The sequence below is a fragment of the Pocillopora damicornis genome, chromosome 3, assembly GCF_964200805.1.
Source record: "Pocillopora damicornis chromosome 3, jaPocDami1.2, whole genome shotgun sequence".
In the NCBI taxonomy this organism is placed as follows: Eukaryota; Metazoa; Cnidaria; class Anthozoa; order Scleractinia; family Pocilloporidae; genus Pocillopora; species Pocillopora damicornis.
This window is the reverse complement of record NC_142672.1, coordinates 23,323,817-23,348,359: the sequence shown is the minus strand read 5'-3', so window position 1 is coordinate 23,348,359 and position 24,543 is coordinate 23,323,817. Positions and strand designations below refer to the sequence as shown.

General features: G+C 37.5%; 1 protein-coding gene across 2 annotated transcripts; it reads right to left on the bottom strand.

Annotated features, from left to right (window-relative positions):
- Positions 1 to 7,773: 7,773 nt before the first annotated feature.
- Positions 7,774 to 22,398, bottom strand: LOC113675159 (uncharacterized). Of its 2 annotated transcripts, XM_089200634.1 has the most exons (3): positions 20,878 to 22,398; positions 10,431 to 10,768; positions 7,774 to 9,933 (listed from the first exon to the last, which is right to left on the bottom strand). In XM_089200634.1, exons 2-3 carry the CDS (start codon positions 10,758 to 10,760, stop codon positions 9,214 to 9,216), a joined length of 1,050 nt encoding a protein of 349 aa, XP_089056760.1. In that variant the 5' UTR covers positions 10,761 to 10,768; positions 20,878 to 22,398; the 3' UTR covers positions 7,774 to 9,213. The 2 variants fall into 2 exon arrangements, with proteins under 2 accessions (XP_089056760.1, XP_027047506.2); XM_027191705.2 differs by lacking the exon at positions 20,878 to 22,398 and having other exon boundaries at positions 10,431 to 11,409.
- Positions 22,399 to 24,543: the final 2,145 nt, after the last annotated feature.

Genomic DNA, 24,543 nt, shown 5'->3' with positions numbered 1-24,543 from the left:
GTTGACACAATCGATAGTTTGTTTAAATCATTTTGAGGGTCTAAGAAATAATTCATTAGAAATTGAACAAACGGACAAATCCTAAAACTCTTAGAGAGGAAATTTCTAGACATAATTCGCTGACCTTACCGCTGTCCAAGGGTGATTGTCACAGGCAAGAGAAAATAATTTTGCCGCAAGTTAATTTCACACCCCACTGAAGCCTGATCGGGACGTTTTGAGCTTGACAAAATCTTAGAAAGGAAATTTCCTGACATTATAAAAATACCGAGATCTATATTTAATTCTCGCCACTATTAAAAGAAAGCCTTTGAACGTTTTCATGACTTAGTAAAACAAAATTCATTGTCAGCCTTTATCATAAAGAGGGAAATGAGAAGAAGAGTAAACCTTCATCAAAACTGCATTGGTCCGTTATGAAAACGGACAAACTGTGCATTGAAATTGTGGTCACTTAAGACTCATAAATCAATTCTCGTCGGTCCGTTTTTTCTTTTTTTTAATCAAGTGATGAAGGCTTCTATGACCGTTATGTTAGACTTTCTTGCAAGCACTGCTTACTTCTTACAGTTATCTGATGACAAATTAGAAAGGCAGAACATTATAAACTCTGATCGATGGCAAGCAAAAGATTTTGAGTTTTCCTCTGTATGAATCAAGAGATCAAAGAGACTGCGCCAAATCTTACTTTTCGCAGTTCAAATTCTTGCGATTAATTCAAAAAATAAGCGAGCATGGAATCTAATAAAATTTCCATTTATTAATCTAATCCAAATCATCTTACTTTTTACTTTATAAAGAAAACCGTTATGATTCTCAAAGAGTAATCAAAGTTATAAACCAAAAGCTTATCTGTTACGAATACAGATAACACGATTTATTACACCCATTTTGAAATCACTTATGGTCCCTGTAATCTGATTGGCTCTAATTGGTGCGACTTATTCACAAATTGCACCATTTTTTGCTTTAAATCGCATCTTTTCCCCAGCCAGTGAGGAGGCTACACTAAAAACAAAACAACCAATCAGACTTCAAGGCTTGTTTAAAGTAACCGATCATACTGCAGGAAGATGAAAGACATGGAGTATCATATGGCAAATTTTGCAACTTTTGTTTCCAAAACTCTTATTTTTTCCTCCCAAAAAATGGATGAATTTAATTTCAAACCAGCTCAGTATTGTATTAATAAAATATTTGAACTGACCAAGTCCTGTATTTGGGCGATTTCAAAACGGATGTAATAAAGTGGTAATTGAACCTCGTGTTGTGCAATTTTGGTCTGAAATCATACTTGTGATTTCAAATCGAACTCGCGCTGCGCGCTCGTTCAATTTTGGAATCACGCGTATGATTTCAGCCCAAATTGCACTCCACTCAGTTCAATTACCATTATTAATCAAGTCAAAATTTTTATTGAAGCCAAAAGAAATGAGGTTAAAGAAGCGGATGAGGGGTGGCTTAGAGAATTAGGTTGGGTAACCCTCAACCATCCGGACCTCCACGGACGTATTTATGCGTGAACAATTCACATTCTCTTACTCTGTGTGCGATATTTTGTCTTTGCACTAGCGTAAAAAGCCCATTCAATATTGAATATTTTCCTTTCATCAACCTTTTGTTCCATGCAGTACCACTACACTAAAACCTATGATAAGGAAAACTTAGAAAATAATATGTTCAATCATAATAAACGTCTGTTTGAGTGGATATGGGTAACTAGCCATCTACAAATTATAGCATCGGCTCAGTAATAAACCCAAAATACACAGGTCTTTTTTTCATTTCTTATTAATTATGTTTGTCATAATAAATAGTTTTTAAATACATTTTGAGCTTCTTAGTCAGGTTTCATAAGAAATTGAATGAACGGTTAAAACTGAAAGATCTAAGATAGACATAACTTGCTGATCTTGCTGATATCCAGCAGTGATTGTCACAAGTAAGAGGAGACAACTTTTTTCTCTGCTGGTCACAAGTTATGGTCACGTTTCATTAAAGCCAGATTGGAGCAGTTTTGAGCTTGACGCATAACGTTTCCATTTAAGAAATAAATACGATAGATAATTTAGAATTTTAGAGGCGAAATCCATGTGCATTCAGATAAACTTTCCACCTCTCGTGACAAATGTAATCAAACTGCTGACGGTTGCACAACATCTCATACATAGTTGATGACTAAGGCTTCCGTCAAAACTATCATCTCTATATACCAGAGAAAGTCTTTTAGAAATTTTTTCGTAGAAATCCTAATTTTGATTGAGAAAAAACGTACTTTTAGAAATATCACTCAAAGACATTTTATCAAATACTCTGTGATGCAACTTATGTTTTCTTTTTCGTTTGCAAATTTGAAATAACTGCAGCTAAAGTTGTTACCCGTAAGACAATACAGGAAAACAATGGATGTAAAAATGATATGGAAACTAGCCTGGGCTTTTAGTATTTGAGTAATATAAGTTTTATTCACCCAAATGGTAGACAACTATTAGTTACTCTCATAATTGTTTCGCCGAGTTCAATAGATGACAAATTCTAAGAAGAACAAATTTGAAATGGAAATGTGAAATCAGAATATTTAAGTGAGCCACTCAATGTAAATTATGGCTGTGCTAAATTACGTACTGTAAGAGCAATTTTAGAAAAACTTTATTCTCTCTAGAGTCAGGTTTTTATTGCTGACCCATTCTGTTATGTTACAAATTCCTTTCGTAAAAAATTATTTAGAATCATTTCTTCAGTTCTAAGTTCTATAAAGCCACGCATGGGTAGCTAGTTCTCCTGGTAAATTACTCCCACAAAGAAGGTGTTCTTTAACTCGAAGGATACTTATACCAAATTTCTCTCCTAGCATTGACAAGGTCCGGACGGTTGAGGGTTATCAAATCGAAGTTCTGCTCAAACTTTGGCTTTATGCGCCCCTCTTCCACTCACTTGACCTCCTATTTTTGTCCCTTGGTCATTGTTCTCAAATACTCAGTACTTTCTTAAATTAGGCACAATTTTCTGCTGCCTAACAAAGTAAACTAGTTATAGTTCTCACTAGAGCTGCCCCCGCCCTACAGTACCATTTTCTATTGTTTTTTTTTTTTTTTGAGTTGGGCTTGTTGTTTACAGTTGTGTAATTTTTCTGTTATGTTGTTACGGAATTGCGCTCAGTACTTTGGTTTTAATAATTTTGGATCTCAAAATACTACAAGTGTACAAAATGTAGTTTTGGGAAGTGCTTGGGATGCTTCTTTTTTGCTGTGTGGTTCAACTTAGGATTTGTTTGTTCTTCACGATCAAGAAGAAGCAGAATGTAGGGACTTGGGTGAGTTTTGACATTGGAATGTTATAGGTGGCAGACTTGCCTCTGACAAATCCAGAAATTGCCGAGTCTTTCGGCTTTGTGCAATAAGCTTGATTTGCGGCTGACAAATCGGAGTTAACCGAGTCTTTCGGTCAAAATGCTAAACTTACACCGTCTTCTGAGCATCGGTGAAATTATTTCTGTATTAACTTCTGTATAACACAAATGAAACTCTATAACTCTGAGAATAATCCAACATCAAAGCAAACGAGTTAGAAGCTCAACTTTTTCATGTATTTGATATCTGGTTATACTTTAATTATGCTGCAAGTACTTTGCTTTAAGTTCTCACGTTAGCTGACTGAGCTGTGGACCCTCCGCCGCCTTCGATCGAGACTTCACACAACTGTTTCTCTTTTGACGGATTTTGATCACCTTTTAAACTCAAAACTACCTTTAATTGTTAGAAAGATGCTATACACACTTACCGTTGGACTTGGAAACGCTTCTCGACGCTTTTCAGGGACGCTTAACTCGAAATCTCGACAAGGACAAAGCTTGTATCAAAGACGCCGATCCCAATAGTACTCGCGCGCGTTTTTGCTGGCCGCCCATGACCATTTGCGGGAAAAGCGTTGATACCTTGCGGCCGTGCAAGCGATCAAATCGAGATTTTTCCTGGTTACGATCTACCGAAAATACCTACATTTTCTCTTCTCCAGTCTTCCTCTATATTACGCGGGGAGTCCTAAGGTGCCTCCTCGGGTTTTTGGCCCTCTGGGGCCAAAAACCCCGCGGGAACAAATAGATAAGATTTCGTATCTGTTAATGACCAACAGCGCTAACTCATACATTTCACTCTAATTCAAGAATTGTATCCTCCGTGGTATGTGATCTATCTAATGTAAGTGTGATTACTTTTGGTAATTCTGCTTTTCGATAAAACTCGGCTCTAAAAAAGGCAAAAATCCATGAAAATCACTTATTTGCACGCAATACGAAAAAGAGATACTTATTTTTTGTTTGTTTCTCTCGTCTTTCTATAAACTAAAATAAGCGCCAATTTTTTTCAGATCAAGCAAATTAATTTTAAGATTTTCTCAGATAATTCATAGAGAAATTTGCTCGAGGTTTTTTTTAATGACGAGCAAGGTTGAATGAATGAATGAATGAATGAATGTTGAATGAATGAATGAATGAATGAATGTGTATTTATATACCGCACATATCACATACTGTCTCAAGGCGGTTTACAATTCTAATTGAGTAAGATCGAACGTCAGCTTGTAAAGGCGCCTCTGGCTGCCGCTATCAGTCCATATTTGATCTCACTCACCCACCCAGCCCATGCATGAAATGTACAATGAAACAACAGATAGACCACCACACCGGGAACTACGCCCCCTACTCTTTTCGACAAGTGTGTGGGTTCTTTAACGTCCCCTGCTGACCATGTAACACTGAAGATGCAGGAGACGGGGCCTACGGTTTATAGTCCTTATCCGAGAAGACTTGAATGTCTAACCATTTGCTGGTACAATTACAAAGGCAGCACATTCTCCTCAGTTATTTTAAGACCCTGAGTGTTGGTCCGGTCTGGGGCCCGAACCCTCGACCTCCCGCACAACAGACTGGCGCTCTACCAACTGAGCTAACCAGGCGGCGGTTTATGGAAGAATTCTGATATGATTATCTTCAGAAGTGCGGATAAGATAAATAGAGGATCTAGAACTATCACTTTTAAAACTGTTTTCATTGTGGGATAACTATGGAAACAAATTTTCAACCATCCAACTGTACGCAGCTTTGTGAAACTCAAACATTTATGAGTGTAAATTTTTGAATTATTCATATAAATATTGGCGAAAAGATGTTGATATAAGTAAAATCAATTGAGTTGTAGACGTTTAAGAGTAATATGAAGTTGCCATGAAATTCGTTTTGAACTATGATGATACTTTCTCTCTAAGGATACGACTGCCTTCATGGAACGAACGGTCCGTCAAGAGGTCACGCGATAAATGACATTTTCTGGGCTTGATTGGCTCCTAAAATTTTTTCATTTGTATGGGACTTTGCTTCGCGCGTACTGCAAACTCCGCTCTAATCGTTTGTTTCGCGATGTAGTCACTTCCAAAGTGGATCTCTTCTTCTTAGGTGTACAGTCCACAGCTGATTGAAGTGATTTCATCATGAGACAAACAGTTATAACATAACAACGAGGCACGCGTGACCCTGACCCTAAGCAACGTAAAGTTTTTCGCCTGCTTGTCCACTAGGAAAAAGGAGAAGTTGATGAATGTGAAACAGATCGTTGTTCTCTGGGTTGATATGGGTACGTTTCTTGTGTAGGAAGTTTATATAAACCCTCCTATTGGGACATGTCCCTTTTCGAAAATGACCCATTAGGCCACTTTAGACTCATGGGAAGGGGCCCACTCCTGTCATGGCTTTATTAGACCTGTTATTTTTAAATTCAGTTTACTTATTTTAGGTGACAATACCAATCTGAAGAGATGTTTCCTTACAATTTTCTCTTATTCTCACCAGGGATCCCTTCGAACAAAGGTGAATTTCAGCATGTTACGTGACTCCAAACCCCTGGGATTTTAGCATGAGAATGGTTATGCAATCTTTTACACGTTTTTTGGCTATATAATCTTATTCCGGAGCGGTCAGTCCTTTATAACCTCAAAAGTCCTTTCCACGGCGTTTGAGGAGGTTTAGCTAAGTGCACCCCTCCCTCCTCCCCGCACCGATGATAGCGCCTACGCTCCAGGTAGCTACCTACTCACTTCCGCCTCGGGCTGGCCTTTCCCATGTCTTATAACATCTTTGAGGATTTGTTTGTGGGTAGCCCTGGTGAGAATATATTACTATTCACTTGCATATGTACGCATAATGCACAAAAGATAAATCTTGGAATTCCTTTGAGACCTGAGACGGGTAAACAAATTTTTAAAATGGTCTATTCTTGTCACTCTGATTGCAAATCACGGAATGAAGGTTTCCATAGTATTTACGTTGGCTTGTGTCGCAAGCACAGCTTGTTTGTATTATTTATATAATGAATAATTCGGATAGAGGGGTATTATTTATTCTGAAAGCAAAAGACTTGCAATTTCAGCTTGCGAATATTTTTGCAACGAAATAACAAAACAAAGAGTCCCCCCATTCGCTCGCATTTCTTACCCTTGACTTCATAAAGAAAACTCTTGCCATTTCAAACAATAGTCCAAACTGTATACCAAAAAGCTAGATCAACACGGTTAGGAAAACTCATCCAATTTAATCAATTAGCATTACTTAGGTGATGAAAAATGAGGTCCGACTTGGATCGCAGAGCATAATACATTCTGATCGATGGAAAGCAAAATATCTTCAATTTTACCTTGCCAATTTTGCTTAGTACGAATCAAGAGAACAAAGAGACTGCGCCTAATCTTACTTTTCGCAGTTTAAACTCTTGCGAGTAATCATGGAATCTGATAAAGTTTCCATCTACTCGTTTTATCCAAATTATCTTATTTTTTGCTTTAAAAAGTAAACCGACTCTCAAATAGTGGACAAAACGCTTACTCGTTACGACTACAGATAGCACGATACATCAAGTCAAAAATTGTCATCGAAGTAAAATAAAATGAGGTTAATGTAGCGGATGAGGGGTAGTCAAGAATTGGATTTGGTAACCCTCAACCATCCGGACCTCGAAGTATGCATAAGTGCGTGAACGATTTATATCCTCTTACTCTGGTATCGCTTCCGTGTGGGATGCTTTGTCTCTGCACTTGCGCCCACTCAAACGTACTGATTTCCTCTCATACGACCTTATGTTTCATGTAATGTAAATAACCTACGATAAGGATCAAGTTGGTAGATGATACGTTCATTGGTAAGCCTCACGCAGTTTGAGTGGATATGAGCAGCTAGCCAGCTACAAATTAGAGCACTGCTGGTTAGTATATACCCATATCTACATGTTTTTTGTTTCATTGTTGCCACAATCGATAGTTTGCTCAAATCATTTTGAGCGTCTAAAAAATGTTTCATTGGAAATTAAACAGACGGACAATCCTTAAAAAATCTTAGAAAGGAAAATTCCTGACATAATTTGTAGACGTTACTGCTGTCCAACTGTGATCGTCACAACAAGAGAAAACAATTTTGCCGGAAGTAAATTGCTCACTTCACTGAAGCCTGATCGGGGCGTTTTTGAGCTTTACACAAGACTTTTGCATTTAAAATAAATACAATTGATAATTTTAGAATATTAGAGGCGAATTCCATGTGTATTCAGATAAAGTTGCGATCTCTCATGACAAATTTTATTAAACTGCTGACGGTTGCGAAACATCAAATACCAAATTGATGACAATCCCTATCCTGTAGTCAGGACAGTTGAGGGTTATCAATGATCGAAGTTGTGCTTGGCAATCTTCGGCCGTTTTCGAACTCCCTGTCCCACTCACTTGACCTCTTAATTTTGATATTTTATTGAACCTTATTTGGCGCTATTTTTTGCCACCCAAAAAAATTTATGAAAGTAGATACCATTTAGAGTCCGTCAATAACGAGCATCGTGAAGTTCAAAAATTGTCCCTCTCTGGTGGGAAACTTTTAATCAAGTAGTGATCGCTTCCCGGTCAGTTCAATTTCTCAATAAACCCCGGCTCTAGAAACTGCAAACTCCATATTAAACACGGGGTGGTATACGTCCCATCGAAAACAATCTACAAAAAACGGCAATGCCTTCCATGGGACCACTTGTATTTCGCTTTAACCTGAACTTATAGGAAATTTTCAATATCATTGCATGGTTCACTCAAACAGGGTTTTCGCGAAATAAATGTAAAGATGATGGAGTCAGGAAGAAGCTGACGAATAACCTACGAGTTTGAACACATTGTACATGGAAAAGTTTCTAGAGGAGACTACAGCACTTGGTTTCTTGCTTCGATAATTTCTCATTTGAAAGGGTTACTAAACGGTGTGTTCCCACGCGACTATAACCTCCTTGCCACTGAATTTCAGATCTCTCTCGTTTCATTCGCTCTACCAACTAGCTTTTATTTGGTTCGACAACGACCACGTCCACCGGAAGACAAAAGTATCTTCCGTTCCACAAATGAAAATAGCATAATTGATAACTTCGTCAACACGCATGCCCTGAATGAATCGAACTGGAATGGACTCTGCGTATTTGTCCATGTCCTTCGATGGAAAAGTCGACATTCTGAAAGTTTAGAAAGCTTTTGACACTTTCAAGTAGCTTAAAATGATACGTCTTTACGCGGAGGGCCGAAATTATTGTGTTTACATGGAGGAGGCCAGCGAAAGAAGTAGTTACCAGTAGCGTTGGAGATACTTGGGCAAAGAATACTTTCTACCCTTACTTTCGCCAGAAAAAAATTTAGGCCCGTACTGACGGAATTTGACCTCTACGATACCGATGCAGTGCTCTACCAACTGAGCTAACAAGCCAACTGGGAGATGGCCCATATGTTGCTTCCAAGTAAACCCGTGAAGCGATGAATAAATGAGTGTAAATATATGAAAATCATAGATGTGAACTTATTGTTATTATTATCATTATTGTAGTTATTTTTATCATTAGTTTGGATTTTCCTTAGGTACTTAAAGAACTTCTGAACTTGGTGATTAAATATGAAAGGTAAAATTATACAAACAGAACATAAAAAATCATGTAAAATGTTAAGACAGATGAGGCAGCTTTCGGTGTAAAGTAATCTACCAAACTAAAGGTTTGCATATTTTCTGTTCTCATGCCAACTCATCTACTGGTCATTTATAGTATTTAGCAACCTTCTGAAAAGTGGGTGATGATCCTTGCTGACTGGTGACGAGTTACAAGTCATCTATTAGCAAACAAAAGAGCCAATATTTCATGATGAAAACATCGATCAGCGGAGTCCAATGGCAGTAGAATTATAACCAAACTTCTTCCAGCGGTCGCTTGAAGTGTAACAGCCACAGCCACCAAAATGCAGCTCGGTCAAGAAGAAGAACTCGTTTGGCGTTTTGGGACCGCCATTCGTGACAGCTTTGGCATGGGAGCGCCAGTTTACTGCGATTCCGCTATTTTCAAACACTGACGTCCCGCCATGACCGTATGGTAATTGGTGATGATGGTTCGGAATAAATGCAAACAGGCTGTTGGGATTGGCATCGCAGTTCCAAAACTCTAGTATGATGCCATTAGATCTGAAACCCTGGGTTGTTTTCTTATTTGCCACTGATTTAGGGAGGATGCCAAGGAATACGTATTTCTGCATGAAGGCGTTGTTTGGTTCGGTGTAACCAGAGTAGTTGTTCACCAAGACGCCAAAATCGACGTCAGCATAATTCGGGTGGGGCTGAATCAAAGTGTACCACTCGCTACCATCGATTTTTTTCCATAACTTTAACAACACGGTTTTCTTGTCTTTGAAGAGAGCGTCGATAATCTGTTGAGCATCTGATCTTAAAGTGAGGCTGTGAGAAGGGAAAGTGAAGCCACCTTCAGCAATGTCAAGTTCACAGTATACCTCAACAGGATCAGCATTTGACACAGGGTAAACTTTGTATAAACCACTCTTCGCCTCAGGGTTCTTTTTCTGGATTTCGTCGCAACTCTTGTGATACTATTTCAAATAAGGATTAAAAAGTAAACCATACTACAGTAAATACTTAAATTCTACAACGTTATAATCGTTGAGCACGTGTAATACAAAACATCTAGCTTAAAGTAATTTTTCATTCCTTCGCTTCCTTGATCTAGGAATGATTCCTCACGATTACCGATGGCATGATATGCAAGGGTACATGTAAATGAGATTAGCATGCTTATACCCATATTTTAGTGGGTCAGTGGCGGAGATAATTTTCCGAAAAAGTTGTATTTTTACATCCATTTGCTGCAGTTTAAAAGTCTACGCAGCTTAAAAGATCGCACCTATGAAACAGAGGCCTATGGGGGATAAATCGCCGACGCGTCTTTATTTCCTTTACTATGGCATGCTATCATTAGTCTTAAAAAAATTTATAAAGATAGTGTAAATGCACTACTTTATTTTGTTCCTTTTCTATAAATTGGTATAAATTTGGTTAGGATCATTTCCAGACTTTCATCTGCACTAACCTCAAAATTGAGAAGCTGAGCAAAGACAAATCCAGGCATAGAAACAAAGGAAGAAGACTCTGCATTAGCGCTCTCTAATCCTTTATTATTTAACTCACAAATCTTTTCTCCTTCTTCTCCCCCGTAGTTTATTGAGCGGCAAGATGGACGTCTTTTCAGACAGAGTTGTGCACATGATGAAATGCTGGACACCTTCCGATGATCACTGATCACATGGCCTACTAGATAGCGATCTTTCGTCGTTTGAAGAAAGGACGAACGGCTTTGAATAGCTGCTGTCAAATTCGACACGGAAGCTGTGAGAGCTAGTACCATCATAACAGCTTTCATGGCTGTACCTACACCAAGTTAAATATTACAGAGCGTTTAAGGATCATATAATTTAAGAGTCCATTGCTTTCCCTTTTTCATGAACTCTTAAACAATATTTTCAATGGACCAGTTTGATGATGTTGGAATAGAAGAAACAATAATTACAAATGCTAGTAGACAATAAGCATCCTTAACAGTGTTCTCAATAGGAAGATGCAAATTTCTGCTTTCTTTGGCAACACCGCGAGACATACGCTGGGCTGAGCTGAAAGTATTTTCCAATTTTTCCGTTAGAAGTTTGGTGTGTGAATCTTAATCACTTGGATATCCTCAGTTTTAGCCGGGGATATTCAGTCCCGCGATGTTTTTTGGGCAACTGCGTGCAGAAGTAAAAGAATCCAGATTGCTTATGACTACAGAATGAATCGTTGTTAGAAACCTCGTACCGTCGTGTTTCTATACCGTAACACTGAAACTTTGAAGAGTCTTACTTGTAATGAAACTTTGAAGAGTCTTACTTGTCCCTGACCCACACATAAGAGTGGAATTTTTCAATTTTTTTCTTGTGTGATTACTAGACTGAACTGTCAGTCCACTGTTTTTATCTTAAAGGTTTCATCGCCACGTAATATTAAATTCATGATGGTTTTCAGAGAGTCAATAATAGGGACCTTAAGCAAACCACGACGGCGACGGCAACGAGGACATGGAAAAACAATAGATTTAATTAGGGACCTTAAGCAAACCACGACGGCGACGGCAACGAGGACATGGAAAAACAATAGATTTAATTGGCAGAACAATAGCGCAGCACGTGCGTTTGAAAATTTTATGCATTTCTTAGCCGTCCCATGCAAAAAAACAACGTGAAATCACCACAAATTGCGTCGTCTGCAAACCGAAACCGCGACGGCAAATTATATTAATTTCCATTTGGAACTCAACGCTTATTTAATACGTTATGCTGAAGTTGAGGTGTGGCGCCGTATGAGACGGTAAACACATGCAACTATTTTTGAAATTCTAATTAAAGGCAGAAATTCATTTTTTAATCGAAGTCTTCCTTGGCGTTGCCGTCCTGACTGCCTAAGGTCCCTAATGGCTCCTGTACGTATGTTTACACAGCATGAATGACGTTAGCATTGCAATTAAACTGATGCTTTAGCTAGTTTTCATCCTGGCAACTTTAAAAAAACCACGCAATTTTACCATCTGTCCTAAAAGTCAAACGAATATAGGTGAAGTATATATTTTATATCTACAGGATAACAGGTCCAATTTTTAGCCACGATCTTCGGTCAGTGATGATAAAGTCGTCCGCATAGACCAACCGCAGTTCAATCATAAATAATAAGTCAACCTTAAAATTACCCTGTAAAACTTTGACATGCGGCTAAATTTTCTTTTCCTTATCTGTTCACTTTTATTCCATGCTATGTAAAGCTTTTACAGAAAACGGAATAAACAATATGTTCCGCATGCATGAGAGCAAATGTTATTAACGGTTGGTTTTGCGGATAAATAAATACATGTTATTTGCTGGCTGAGAGGGCCGTATGGTGAAAAACTGTGACCGAGGTCTTGAAAATGCTGCCCGAGGCCGTGGGCCGAGGGCAGCATTTTCAAGGCCGAGGTCACAGTTTTTTACCATACGGACCGACCCTTAGCCGTTAAATAACATTATTTTTTTTAACGTAATGAAATACATTTCGAAAGAACCCGAATGATTTAGGGCCGTAAATACGGCAAGATCTTCCATAAACTGAACAATTTTTGAGCGAGTAAATGGTAGTTAAAGTAAAGGTGATACAAATTAAAGAGAGATACTTCACTGAAACATTTTCACTTGCGTAATGATAAGGGTGATTTAAAAGGCTTCCAACAAAGTTTGAAACATTATTTTTACAAATATCTGTCGCAATCTGACACCTGTCAATCAGAGAGCGCGTAAGAAAAAAACGCGCAAGAAGATTTGAAAAACAACGGAACTAGTTTGGCAAGGTCTGTCACGACAATGTTTTCTTAAAAAATAGTCAATGATCTCACGGAAAGTATTATTCGCTCTCATCGACGATTCATTCACATACGAAGCTTTACCTTTGTTCATTAAGTAAACGGCTAGGAAAGTAATTGTGAGTAAATTCAAATTTTTTATTTTGAAGTTGTGAGAGTTTGCTCGTTTGTTTGCTACAACGGCGTGTGTAAATCTGGTCTTTCCTCCAAAAAAACTAAATTCGAACGGCACACTCCAACGAGACACAAGAGGATTTACTGCGTCCTTTTCTCAATAAATTCCTTCCGTTTTTGTTGTGCAATTTATGGTCTAAATGTCCATATTGAACGGACCTGGAAAGACTCACCGAGAGCGTATATTTATTGTCGAACTGAAATTAAAACTTCGCTCGCTCTTTCACTACGAACAAATTGTTTGAGAAAATTCAGATATTAAATAAATGAAAGATCCATTGATCAGTTTACCTGTAACCAAATACCTCACGTTTTAACTTTCTAGGTACTTTTTGCGAATGATTAAAATCAATTGTAGACGGTTTTTAGGCCCTTGTCAACCAACGTAATGACACTATTGCTTATGCAAACTCATTCTGAAACCAATATTTTTCTGCCAACCAAAGTGATTTGAGAGAGAGAAAAGAGAGGATTCATAAGTCGGCTTGAGTAGTGACCGATGTGTTTGCTTAAAAATACTGCCCAGCGGGCAAAACGAGGTATATTTATGAAAAATGGCAACGAAAGTTGAGAAGTACTCGGCGACTCACGAAAGCGTTACCGTGGCCCGTGGGCAGAGATAGGAAAATACTGACCGGGTAAAGAACCAATCAGTTTGCAGGATTCGTTACCGTGCCCTCTAAAAAAAAATTATGATGATATATTGCTTCAAATATGGTACTAACTTGATCATCAAATACAGGGTTTCAGATCTAATGACATCATAGTACAGTTTGCAAACTGCGATGCCAGTCCCAACAGCTTGTTTGCACTTTTTCCGAACCATCACCACCAATTGCCATATGGTCATGGAAAGACGTCAGTGTTTGATATTTTCCCTGACTGTCCATTTACAGACCTCAGTTCTCGTTCTCGCAGTTAATGAGACATCATGAGACAACTGAATCGAAGTATCAAAGAAAGTTTTGAAACAATTTTTTAACCCGGCAGATGCGAAGTTAGTCGACCTTTCCATGCAGATCCTTTGATTTTTTTAATTTTTCATCATTTCTCAAAGAAGGTGCTATTTGGCATCTTGGCATTTGCGGCGAGACGGGGCGGAGTGAGAGAGTGAGTTGACATGTTTGAAGAATTGGTAGATTAAAAGAGAAGCAAAAATAATATAAACTTTTAAAAATAAGTTTTGCCCTTTGGTCCTCCAAGGCACTTAGATAACAAAACTGAATGATCAACTTTTCCACCGCATTACATAGGTTTTGCGGTTTTTAATGGAGGAGGATTGATTATGCAAACTGCTATATTTTTTTAAGACTCTACCCCCAGTTTTGGTAATCAGGCAACTTTTACAGGATCCAGATTTTGGAGGTAGAATCCGAAATAGTCCTTAACCTAGGACTAAGACCCGCAATCGGGCTTTAAACTCCTTGCCCAGATTATGTAAATATTGCCTCCATTTGGCACGAACAGTTATAGTATAACAACGACGCACGCGTAACGTAAAGTTTTCGCCCGCTTGTCCACCAGAAAAAAAAGGAGAAGTTAATGAATGCGAAACAGATCTTTGATCTCTGGGTTGATCGAGTACGTTTCTTGAGTAGGAGGTTTATATAGACCCTTATAATGAGACATATTCCTTTTGAAAAATGACCCATTTAGGTCACTTGAAACTCATGGCTTAATAGAGCTCTCTTGCTTGTAGATCATTTTGTTTACCTATTTTAGGTGATAATACTCTGAAGAGATGTTTCCTTCAAATTTCCTCAGTCTTATCCACGAGCATACGTACGCATATAACGCACAAAAGATAAAGCTGGAAAATTCCTTTGAGACCTGCCATGAGTAAACAAATTCAGGAAAGACTATTGTCGTCACTCTGTTTGCAACTCACGTGATGAAGGTTGTGTCGCAAGCACAGCTTATTTATTTTTGTTTTATAATGAATAATTCGGATAACGGAGCATTATAATTTCTGATGTAAAGCAAAAACCTTGCAATTCTTTTGCAAAAAAATAACAAAACAAAGAGTACCATTCGCTGGCATTTCTTACGCTTGACCTCATAAAGAAGACTCTTGCCATTTTGAAAGAATAGTCCAAATTGTAGACCAAAAAGCTAGATCAACACGATTATAGGAAAACTCATCAAATTTAATCAATTAGCAGTACCTAGCATAGGACGAAATCTCACGTTTCCGCATTTCTTGAATGTGACGGAAACATAGAGCTTCATGTTTCCGCTACATTTACGTTTTGCGGAAACGTGTTATACCAATTCTTAGCGATTCCAAGTTTCCGTCATATTTCCTGAACGGATATGTCAAGTCATGTTTCCGTCATATTTAAGTCAGGACGTTTCCGCTGTTGTCTGTTTCCGTTATGATTCTGCAACGGATTTTCAATATCTCTTTTGAATATTTGCGATGAAAACAAACCGATCATGGTTTTGAGCATGGTTTTTAACTCGTGAATTGCACGCATGCGCAAGAGCGAGTTGTAGATACGATGTGGGGAATGGCGCTTGCTCGCTCGCTCGATTTGTCGATTCTTGTAAACTTTTTTTCGATTTTAGGCTTTTGAGTGCATTTGATAGTTTTTTGCTAGCAATAAACAAACGAAATGGCGACCTTTGTTGCTAAGAATAGTGGTGGGGTGACAAAGAAGCCAATGATAATCTTAAAATAATTTTTTTTTCGTTTTAGTTTCAACAAGCGGCGCCAGCGACCGGCAGGCATGCAAGGTTCACACTGAAATAACAGAACAACCTTCGTTTTTCATAAAATTATAATTTACCAGCCTTGAACTTGAAAACGATCCGAATATTCATTGAAAATATCACTTACTGCGAAACGCTCGGAGTTTACAGATGTTAAAAAGCTTTTTCTGTTACGGCGTGAGATTGAGGACAAAATCGATCATTACGTTTCGTATCGTGTGTTTTTCCTGTGTGAAACAACAGATGCCGGCGACTAACGGAATTACAAGTAAACACGAAAATCAAATAACACCTAAACAAACAATATTAGCTACCGATTTTCAGTGAATTTTTAAAGAACAATTTTCTTTTAAGTTTCAAGACAATTTGAAGATTCAAAATACATATTACGTACTAAAATGCGAAAGTTATACACCACAAAATTGATAAATAGGCCTGAAATGAAATTCTATCTTGTTATTGATCATACGTTGCCTAGCACGTGACTAAAATCTACCCAGGCAGAGATCCAAAATGACGGTGGCAGTCTTGGCTTAGTTATATCACTCAAAACTCGTTCCCGTTTGTCTCATTTGTTAAAGAGGGAATCGTTAATGTTTTCATTAAGAAAGTATTGCCTTGATTTTCTAATATTTACAGCAAATTTCACTTTTCACCCACATTTACTTCCAATCTTTTCTTTTGAACCAGAAACATAAATGATATACGTTTAAAACACATGACATCATCCACCCTTGTCAAATGCAATAGCATGATCATTTCAATTGTAATGCCTTCTTATCCCAACGTTACTTTGTTTCTCTGCTACATTAGCGAACACTGAACTACTGCTCGTACTCTAGATATGACAATCAACCACAAAATTCCCTAAACCAGATAACATTAAACGTAATCCAAAAAAATCATGTGTCAATTCACGAGTTTGCTCACAGAGCACTTTGATTACCTGATTTTGACGAAATTGAAAAGTTAAGAAATTGCAATTATAAATCAATGAAATTATAAATATAGATTTTCAGAACAACTATCTTGAGGAAGTTTGTATATGAATTAGTAACTTCGGCTGCTGATGCGGCTTGTAAAGTAATAAAATTAATATTATAACGCAGCATGAAATCGCCACATTACTCTTCTTCATTTCTTGCGTAAAAAACAAATTCCGTGTTCCGTAAGCATGCGTTAACGCAGAGACTGCACAAAGACCCTGTAATCGATATTGAAGGCGCGTAAAGGGCGTAGATTATGACGGTTATAGTTCAAGGATCATTATCGGAAGAACTAAAAACATAAGTGAAATAAATGTGTCTGATCGGTCATCAGTGAATTACAGAGTGATTTGGATGTTTCTTCGTAAACTCATTCAGTTTCTTTAGGAATTTTTGCGCACTGTAATTGACGGACCTTTAACACTCTTTACGCGCAGCTAGCTAGTCTTTATGCGTCTTTAATTCTCTTTACGAATCTTTACGCACTGTTCTTTACAGACTTTTAATGGACCTCTAGCTCTCTTAACCCACAGTTAGGCTTTACGCGTCTTTCAATATCTTTACTAATCTTTACACACTGTTCTTTACGGACCACTAACGGCCTTTACGCAGAGATAATCTTTACGCGTCTTTAATTTTCTTAACGAATCTTTACGCACTGTTCTCTACAGACCTTAAACGGTCTTTATGCACAGCTAGCCTTTCCTTCTCTCCAATTATCTTTATGAATCTTTACACCCTTTTTTTACGAACTTTCATTGCTCTTTACTCATAGCTATTCTTTGTCAGCCGATTGGGTCATGTCAGGCTGTTGGTTCACTGAAATCAATTAGGTCATTCGAGGCAGTTGGGTCATTCGAGATAATTGGATCGCTGGAACAGTTTGGGTCAATGTGGGTCGACATTTGAGGCCTTTGAGTCATTAAAGGTAATGAAAAGTGAGATCGAAGAAGAGAATGATGTAATTTACATCCGGTAACCCTCAACTTTCCGCACCTCGATATGATGAAGAAAAACATGAAAACTTATTTCATCTTACTCTCGTATCGGTTCTTTGCGGGATACTTTGCCTTTGCGCTTGCATAAAAAGCCCATAGCCACTTAAAATATTTCTCTTATTTGACCGTTTGTTCAATTTTTAGCAATAACTTATGATGAGAACCAAGGTAAAAAGTGTTTATTCATAAACCTCATTACGTGTGGGCATTTTGCTGACATAATGTTGTTTATTATATCACAAACCTAGTATGCATGGTTCTTTCGATTTTTATCATGATCAATATGTGATCAGCAGCGACTGTCACAAGAATAAAGAAAATAATTACTTTCTCTTCACAAGCTAATGTCACTTTGTATCAAAGCCAGATCGGAGCAGTTTTGAGCTTAATGCAATACTTTTGCGTTCAGAAACATATACAATAGATCATTTTAGAATTTTATAGGAAAATTCCAACTGCACTCAGTTAAAGTTTCGACCGCTCATAAAAATCCCTAAAAAGTGCATTTAAACTTACAGATTTCCTGTCACTCGACTTTATGTTTCATATAGTCTAAATAACCTATGATAAGGACCAAGCTGGTAAATGATGTGTTTATTGTTTTTTATATTTCTTTCTCTCACTTTCTTCGTTACTTCGTCAGAGATGTAAAGATTTGCCTCCAAGAACGGATTATCCTTTAAAGCTGGCGCGGCCTTTCGGAGAATACGGCTGCCATCTGTTTAACGTAATAAATACACGTGCACGGGTCTCGCTAGCGGTGAAGTATTATTTTCAGTTGTACTTTACCTTGTTATGTTAATTCGATGAGCGAGCATTATTTCCAGGTCGCCTTCAAACTTCATGTGCTGTCTCAGTATATTACTCACGATGTCTTGATAGGAAGAATCTTTCTCAGCGCCTCAAGGAATGATCCAGATGACAATGTTGTTTCCTTTTGATCGGTTCTCGAGGTCTTTGAGTCTTTTTTCCAAGATGGTAACCTGCGTGCAGTCCGCTTTACTACTCAAAGTATCTTTAAACATCTCCACCTCCTCATTAGTAAAATCAAGCCCTTGCTGAACTCGAGTTGTTGAAGTTTAACACATAAGACAACATGGCGGTTTTAGCTTTGTCCAAGTCAAACATTCGACTTTTACCAACAAACTCTTGATTAGTCGGGTTAATTCTTCGAAATTTTTATTAATGGTCATTTCTTCTTGTGAGTTAGTTGTTCCTTTGCGTGAAAATACATTTTCTTCGATCTCTATTTACCAGAAAAGGTCTTTTAGAATTTTTTTCGTAGAAATCCTAATTTTGATTGAGTAAAAACGTACTTTTAGAAATATCACTCGAAGACATTCTATCAAATACTCTGTGATGCAACTTATGTTTTCTTTTTACGTATGCAAATTTGAAATAACTGCAGCTAAAGTTGTTACCCGTAAGACAATACAAGAAAACAATGGATGCAAAAATAATATGGAAACTAGCCTGGGCTTTTAGTATTTGAGAAATATAAGTTTTATGCACTCAAATGGTAGACAACTATTAGTTACTCTCATAATTGTTTCGCCGAGTTCAATATATGGCAAATTCTAAGAAGAACAAATTTAAAATGGAAATGTGAAATCAGAATATTTAAGTGAGCCACTCAATGTAAATTACGGCTGTGCTAAATTACGTACTGTAAGAGCAATTTGAGAAAAACTTTATTCTCTCTTCAATCTTACAGTCAGGTTTTTATTGCTGACCCATTCTGTTATGTTACAAATTTCTTTCGTAAAGAATTATTTAGAATCATTTGTTTTCTAAGTTCTATAAAGTCACGCTGGGTAGCTAGTTCTCTTGGTAAATTACTCCCACAAAGAAGGTATTCTTTAACTCGAAGGATACTTAAACCAAATTTCTCTCCTGGCATTGCCGAGGTCCGGACGGTTGAGGGTTATCAAATCGAAGTTCTGCTCAAACTTTGGCTTTATGCTCCCCTCTTCCACTCACTTGACCTCCTATTTTTGTCCCTTAGTCATTATTCTCAAATATTCAGTACGTTCTTAAATAAGGCACAATTTTCTGCTGCCTAACAAAGTAAAATAGATAAGATTTCATATCTGTTAATGACGAACATCGCGAACTCATGCATTTTACTCTAATTCAAGAATTGTATCCTCCGCGGTATGTAATCTATCTAATGTATGTGTGATTACTTTTGGTAATTCTGCTTTTCGATAAAACTCGGCTTTAGAAACGGCAAAACGCCATAAAAATCACTTATTTGCACACAATACGAAAAATAAGATATTTTTTTTGTTTGTTTCTTTCGTCTTTCTATAAACTAAAATAATCGCTAATTTTTTTCAGATCAAGCAAATGAATTTAAAGATTTTCTCAGGTATTTCATCTGGAAATTTGCTCAAGGTTTTGTTTAATGACGACCGAGGTTTATGGAAGAATTCTGATATGATTATCTTCAGAAGTGCGGATAACATAAGTAGAGCATCTATAACTATCACTTTTAAAACTGTTTCATTGTGGGATAACTATGGAAACAAATTTTCAACCATCTAACTGTACGCAGCTTTGTGGGACTCAAACATTTATGAGTGTCGGAAAATAAATATTGGCGAAAAGATGTTGATATAGGTGAAGTCAATTGAGTTGTAGAAGTTTAAGTGTAATATGAAGTTGCGATGAAATTTGTTTTGAACTATGATGATATTTTCCCTCTAAGGATACGACTGCCTTCATGGAACGAACGGTCGGTCAAGAGGTCACGCGATAGATGAAATTTTCTGAGCTTGATTGGCTCCTACCAATTTTTTCATTTGTATGGGACTTTGCTTCGCGTGCACTACAAAATCCGCTCTAATCGTTTGTTTCGCGATGTAGTCACTTCCAAAGTGGATCTCTTCTTCTTAGGTGTACAGTCCACAGCTGATTGAAGTGATTTCATCGTGAGACAAACAATTATAACATAACAACGAGACACGCGTAACTCTAACCCTAAGCAACGTAAAGTTTTTCGCCTGCTTGTCCACTAGGGAAAAGGAGAAGTTGATGAATGTGAAACAGATCGTTGTTCTCTGGGTTGATATGGGCACGTTTCTTGTGTAGGAAGTTTATATAAACCCTCCTATCGGGACATATATCCCTTTTCGAAAATGACCCATTTAGGCCACTTTATACTCATGGGCAGGAGCCCACTCCTGTCATGGCTTTATTAGACCTGTTATTTTTAAATTAAGTTTACTTATTTTAGGTGACAATACCGACCTGAAGAGATGTTTCCTTAAAATTTTCTCTTATTCACTTGCATATGTACGCATGATGCACAAAAGATGAATCATGGAATTCCTTTAAGACCTGCAATGGGTAAACAAATTTTTAAAATGGCCTATTCTTGTCACTCTGATTGCAAATCACGAACTGAAGGTTTCCGTAGTATTTACGTTGGCTTGTGTCGCAAGCACAGCTTATTTGTGTTATATATAATGAATAATTCGGATAGAGGAGCACTATTTATTCTGAAAGCAAAAGACTTGCAGTTTCAGCTTGCGAATATTTTTGCAAAGAAATAACAAAACAAATAGCCCCATTCGCTCGCATTTCTTACCCTTGACTTCATAAAGAAAACTCTTGCCATTTTCAAACAAAAGTCCAAATTGTATACCAAAAAGCTAGATCAACACGGTTAGGAAAACTCATCCAATCTAATCAATAAGCATTACTTAGGTAATGAAAAATGCGGTCCGATTCGGATCGCAGAACATAATAAATTCTGATCGATGGAAAGCAGAATATTTTCAATTTTACCTTGCCAATTTTGTTTGGTATGGATCAAGAGAACAAAGAGACTGCGCCAAATCTTACTTTTCGCCATTCAAATCCTTGCGGGTAATCATGGAATCCGATAAAGCTTCCATCTACTCATTTCATCTAAATTGTCTTATTTTTTGCTTTAAGAGTAAACCGTTGCGATTCTCAAATAGTGGACAAAACGCTTACTCATTACGACTACAGATAGCACGATACATCAAGTCAAAAATTGTCATCGAAGTAAAATAAAATGAGGTCAAAGTAGCGGATGAGGGGTGGTCAAGAATTGGATTTGGTAACCCTCAACCATCCGGACCTCAAAGAACCCTTGTGTGCGTGAACAATTTATATCCTCTTACTCTGATATCGCTTCCGTGTGGGATGCTTTGTCTCTGCGCTTGCGTAAAATGCTCATTCAAACGCACTGATTTCCTCTCGTTCGACCCTATGTTTCATGTAGTGTAAATAACCTATGATAAGAACCAAGTTGGTAAATGATACGTTCATTAGTAAACCTCACGCAAATTGAGTGGATATGAGCAGTTAGCCAGCTACAAATTAGAGCACTGCTGACATAACTTCGGTCAGTATATACCCATATCTACATGTATTTTGTTTCATTGTTGCCACAATCGATAGTTTGTTTAAATCATTTTGAGGGCCTAAGAAATGTTTCATTAGAAATTGAACAAACGGACAATCCTAAAAAGTCTTAGAAAGGAAATTTCTTGACATAATTTGCTGACCTTACTGCTGTCCAGCTGTGATTGTCACAAGCAAGAGAAAATAATTTTGCCACAAGTTAATTTCACAACTCACTGAAGCCTGATCGGGGCGTTTTTGAGCTTGACGCAAGACTTTGCATTCAAAAACAAATACAATAGATTATGTTGGAATATTAGAGGCGAACTCCATGTGTATTCAGATATTACTGTCTCTCATGACAAATTTTGTTTAACTGCTGATGGTTGCGAAACATCAAATACCAAACTGATGACAAATATTTCTTCTAAACTGTTCGTTTCTTCGATCTCCTTTCTCAATTTTGGTGTAGAAACACCAATCTTAACTCAGAAGAAATGTACTTTAATACGGTTCGAAGACAGCCTTTTTACAAACTCTGTGTTGTGACTTACATTTTCAGTTTACGTATGCAAATTTGGAATCATTGTTATAAATATCAATGGGACAATACAAGAAAACAATGAAAGCAAAAATAATGAGCAAACTGGCTACTTAAATTTGAGTGAAATGAGTTCAAAAAGTTCTTTTTCGTCCACAGCCGAATAATACTAGCAAAGTTCTATCTGCATTTTTTCATAGGGTCCAATAAGAGGACAAAGAGAAGGAGGCAGTATAATCAGAACAAATAAATTGAAAATGCAATTGTGAAAATCAAGCGATTCCTGAAAATAGAATAATTTAGTGGGTTATTCACTGTAAACAATAACTTTGCTAATTTTTCTTACTATAAGTAAAAATTTAGTTGATGCCGAAGTAGAGCGCGATATTCTAATTTTATTTTCAGAAACCACAACATTTTAATTCTAATTTGTAGTTTACGCCAATTCCAAGTAAACAGAAAGGCTTTTGCACCGTATAAATTAAATACTTTCATATCCTAGAAAGCTCTTTCATCTTATTTTTCAATAATTTTAGAGATCCTAACTATTACGTGCAGTCACCAAACGCAGTTGCAGCACTTGACGAGTTTAGATATGAACTTTTTTGGGGCCATTTTTGATCATTCTATATAAGGCGCAATTTTCAATGGAAACGTTACTTATTTTGTCCATGCTCAATAAATCACTATTTCCGAGTCATCTTTTTATCATTTGTTCAGTTTTTATCGGTTGTTCAGATAAGGTTTTGCTACCCCCACCTATCTCTCTTCAAAAAAAGGTTCACAAATGTCGCATTGGGTAAACGTTTTAAGTATTCGACATAGCTACATTTTACTTAGCCCTTTACACCCCGAAATTGGTTTCCAAGTTCTCCGCACTGTTCTCTATAGCAGGTAATTTAGTGTTAACAACTGGGTTGAAAACGTAAATTAGCCACCGTAAAGAGTAAAAAAGCTGACGTTTCGAGCGTTAGCCCTTCGTCAGAGCGATTAGAGGAATTGTGGGTTGTGTATGGATTTATATGTAGAAAGTGGAGCTACGCCATTGGTGGGAATATGGTGACGAAAAAACAGGAATAAATTAGTTGAATGAAAAGCGCTCGTTGATTCCGTGGGGATTAAGGGTGCCGATTTGAAATATAAATTTTTGTTCTAGTGTTTTACGGCTTTCCGAACTGCCTAGATGTAAGGAAAGGCCGCAAACTGCCATATGCTGTTTAGAATGATAAGGAAGATTAAAGTGTCTAGCGACTGGCTTGGATGCGTCCTTGTCATTTATTTCCACATCGCGAAGGTGTTCTCGGAATCGGTCACCCAGTCGTCTTCCTGTCTCGCCGATGTATAACTTATTGCAATAAGAGTTATGCAGTAAATAACATTGGCGGAGGTACACGTAAAGTGATCAATGATCTTAATGGATCTTTTGGGTCCCGATATTTTCTCTACGTTGTGAATGAAAGGACAAGTTTTGCATCGTGAGCGAGCGCATTTAAAAGTTCCAGATTGGTCATTGGTTTGAAATGAACTCCTGACTAAAAAGTTGCCTATGTTTTTGTCACGTTTGAATGAAATAAGTGGGGGTTGCGAAAAGATAGTGCCAGTCTCTGAATTGTTTTGGAGTAATTTAAAATTTTTAAGAATGATAGATTTAACTGCGTGGTTGTGAGGGTGAAATGTAAGAGTAAAAGGAATGCGATCCGTGTTCTCCTTCTCGGCCGTTTGTAGTGCTGCCTGTCGATCGATTTGTTGGGCACGGTGGTAGCCCGCTTGAACGACAGAAACAGGATAGCCGCGTTTATCGAAAAACTGGCACATTGCCTCTGATTTTTCGGAAAAATCAGAGTCGTCACTACATAAACGACGGAGTCTGAGAAACTGTGAAAAGGGTATGGAGTTCTTGACGTGTGATGGATGTGAGGATGAATATAACAAGTAACTATGTGAATCTGTAGGTTTGTAGTAAACACTAGTACATAAGCCGTTGCCTTCAATTGAAATTT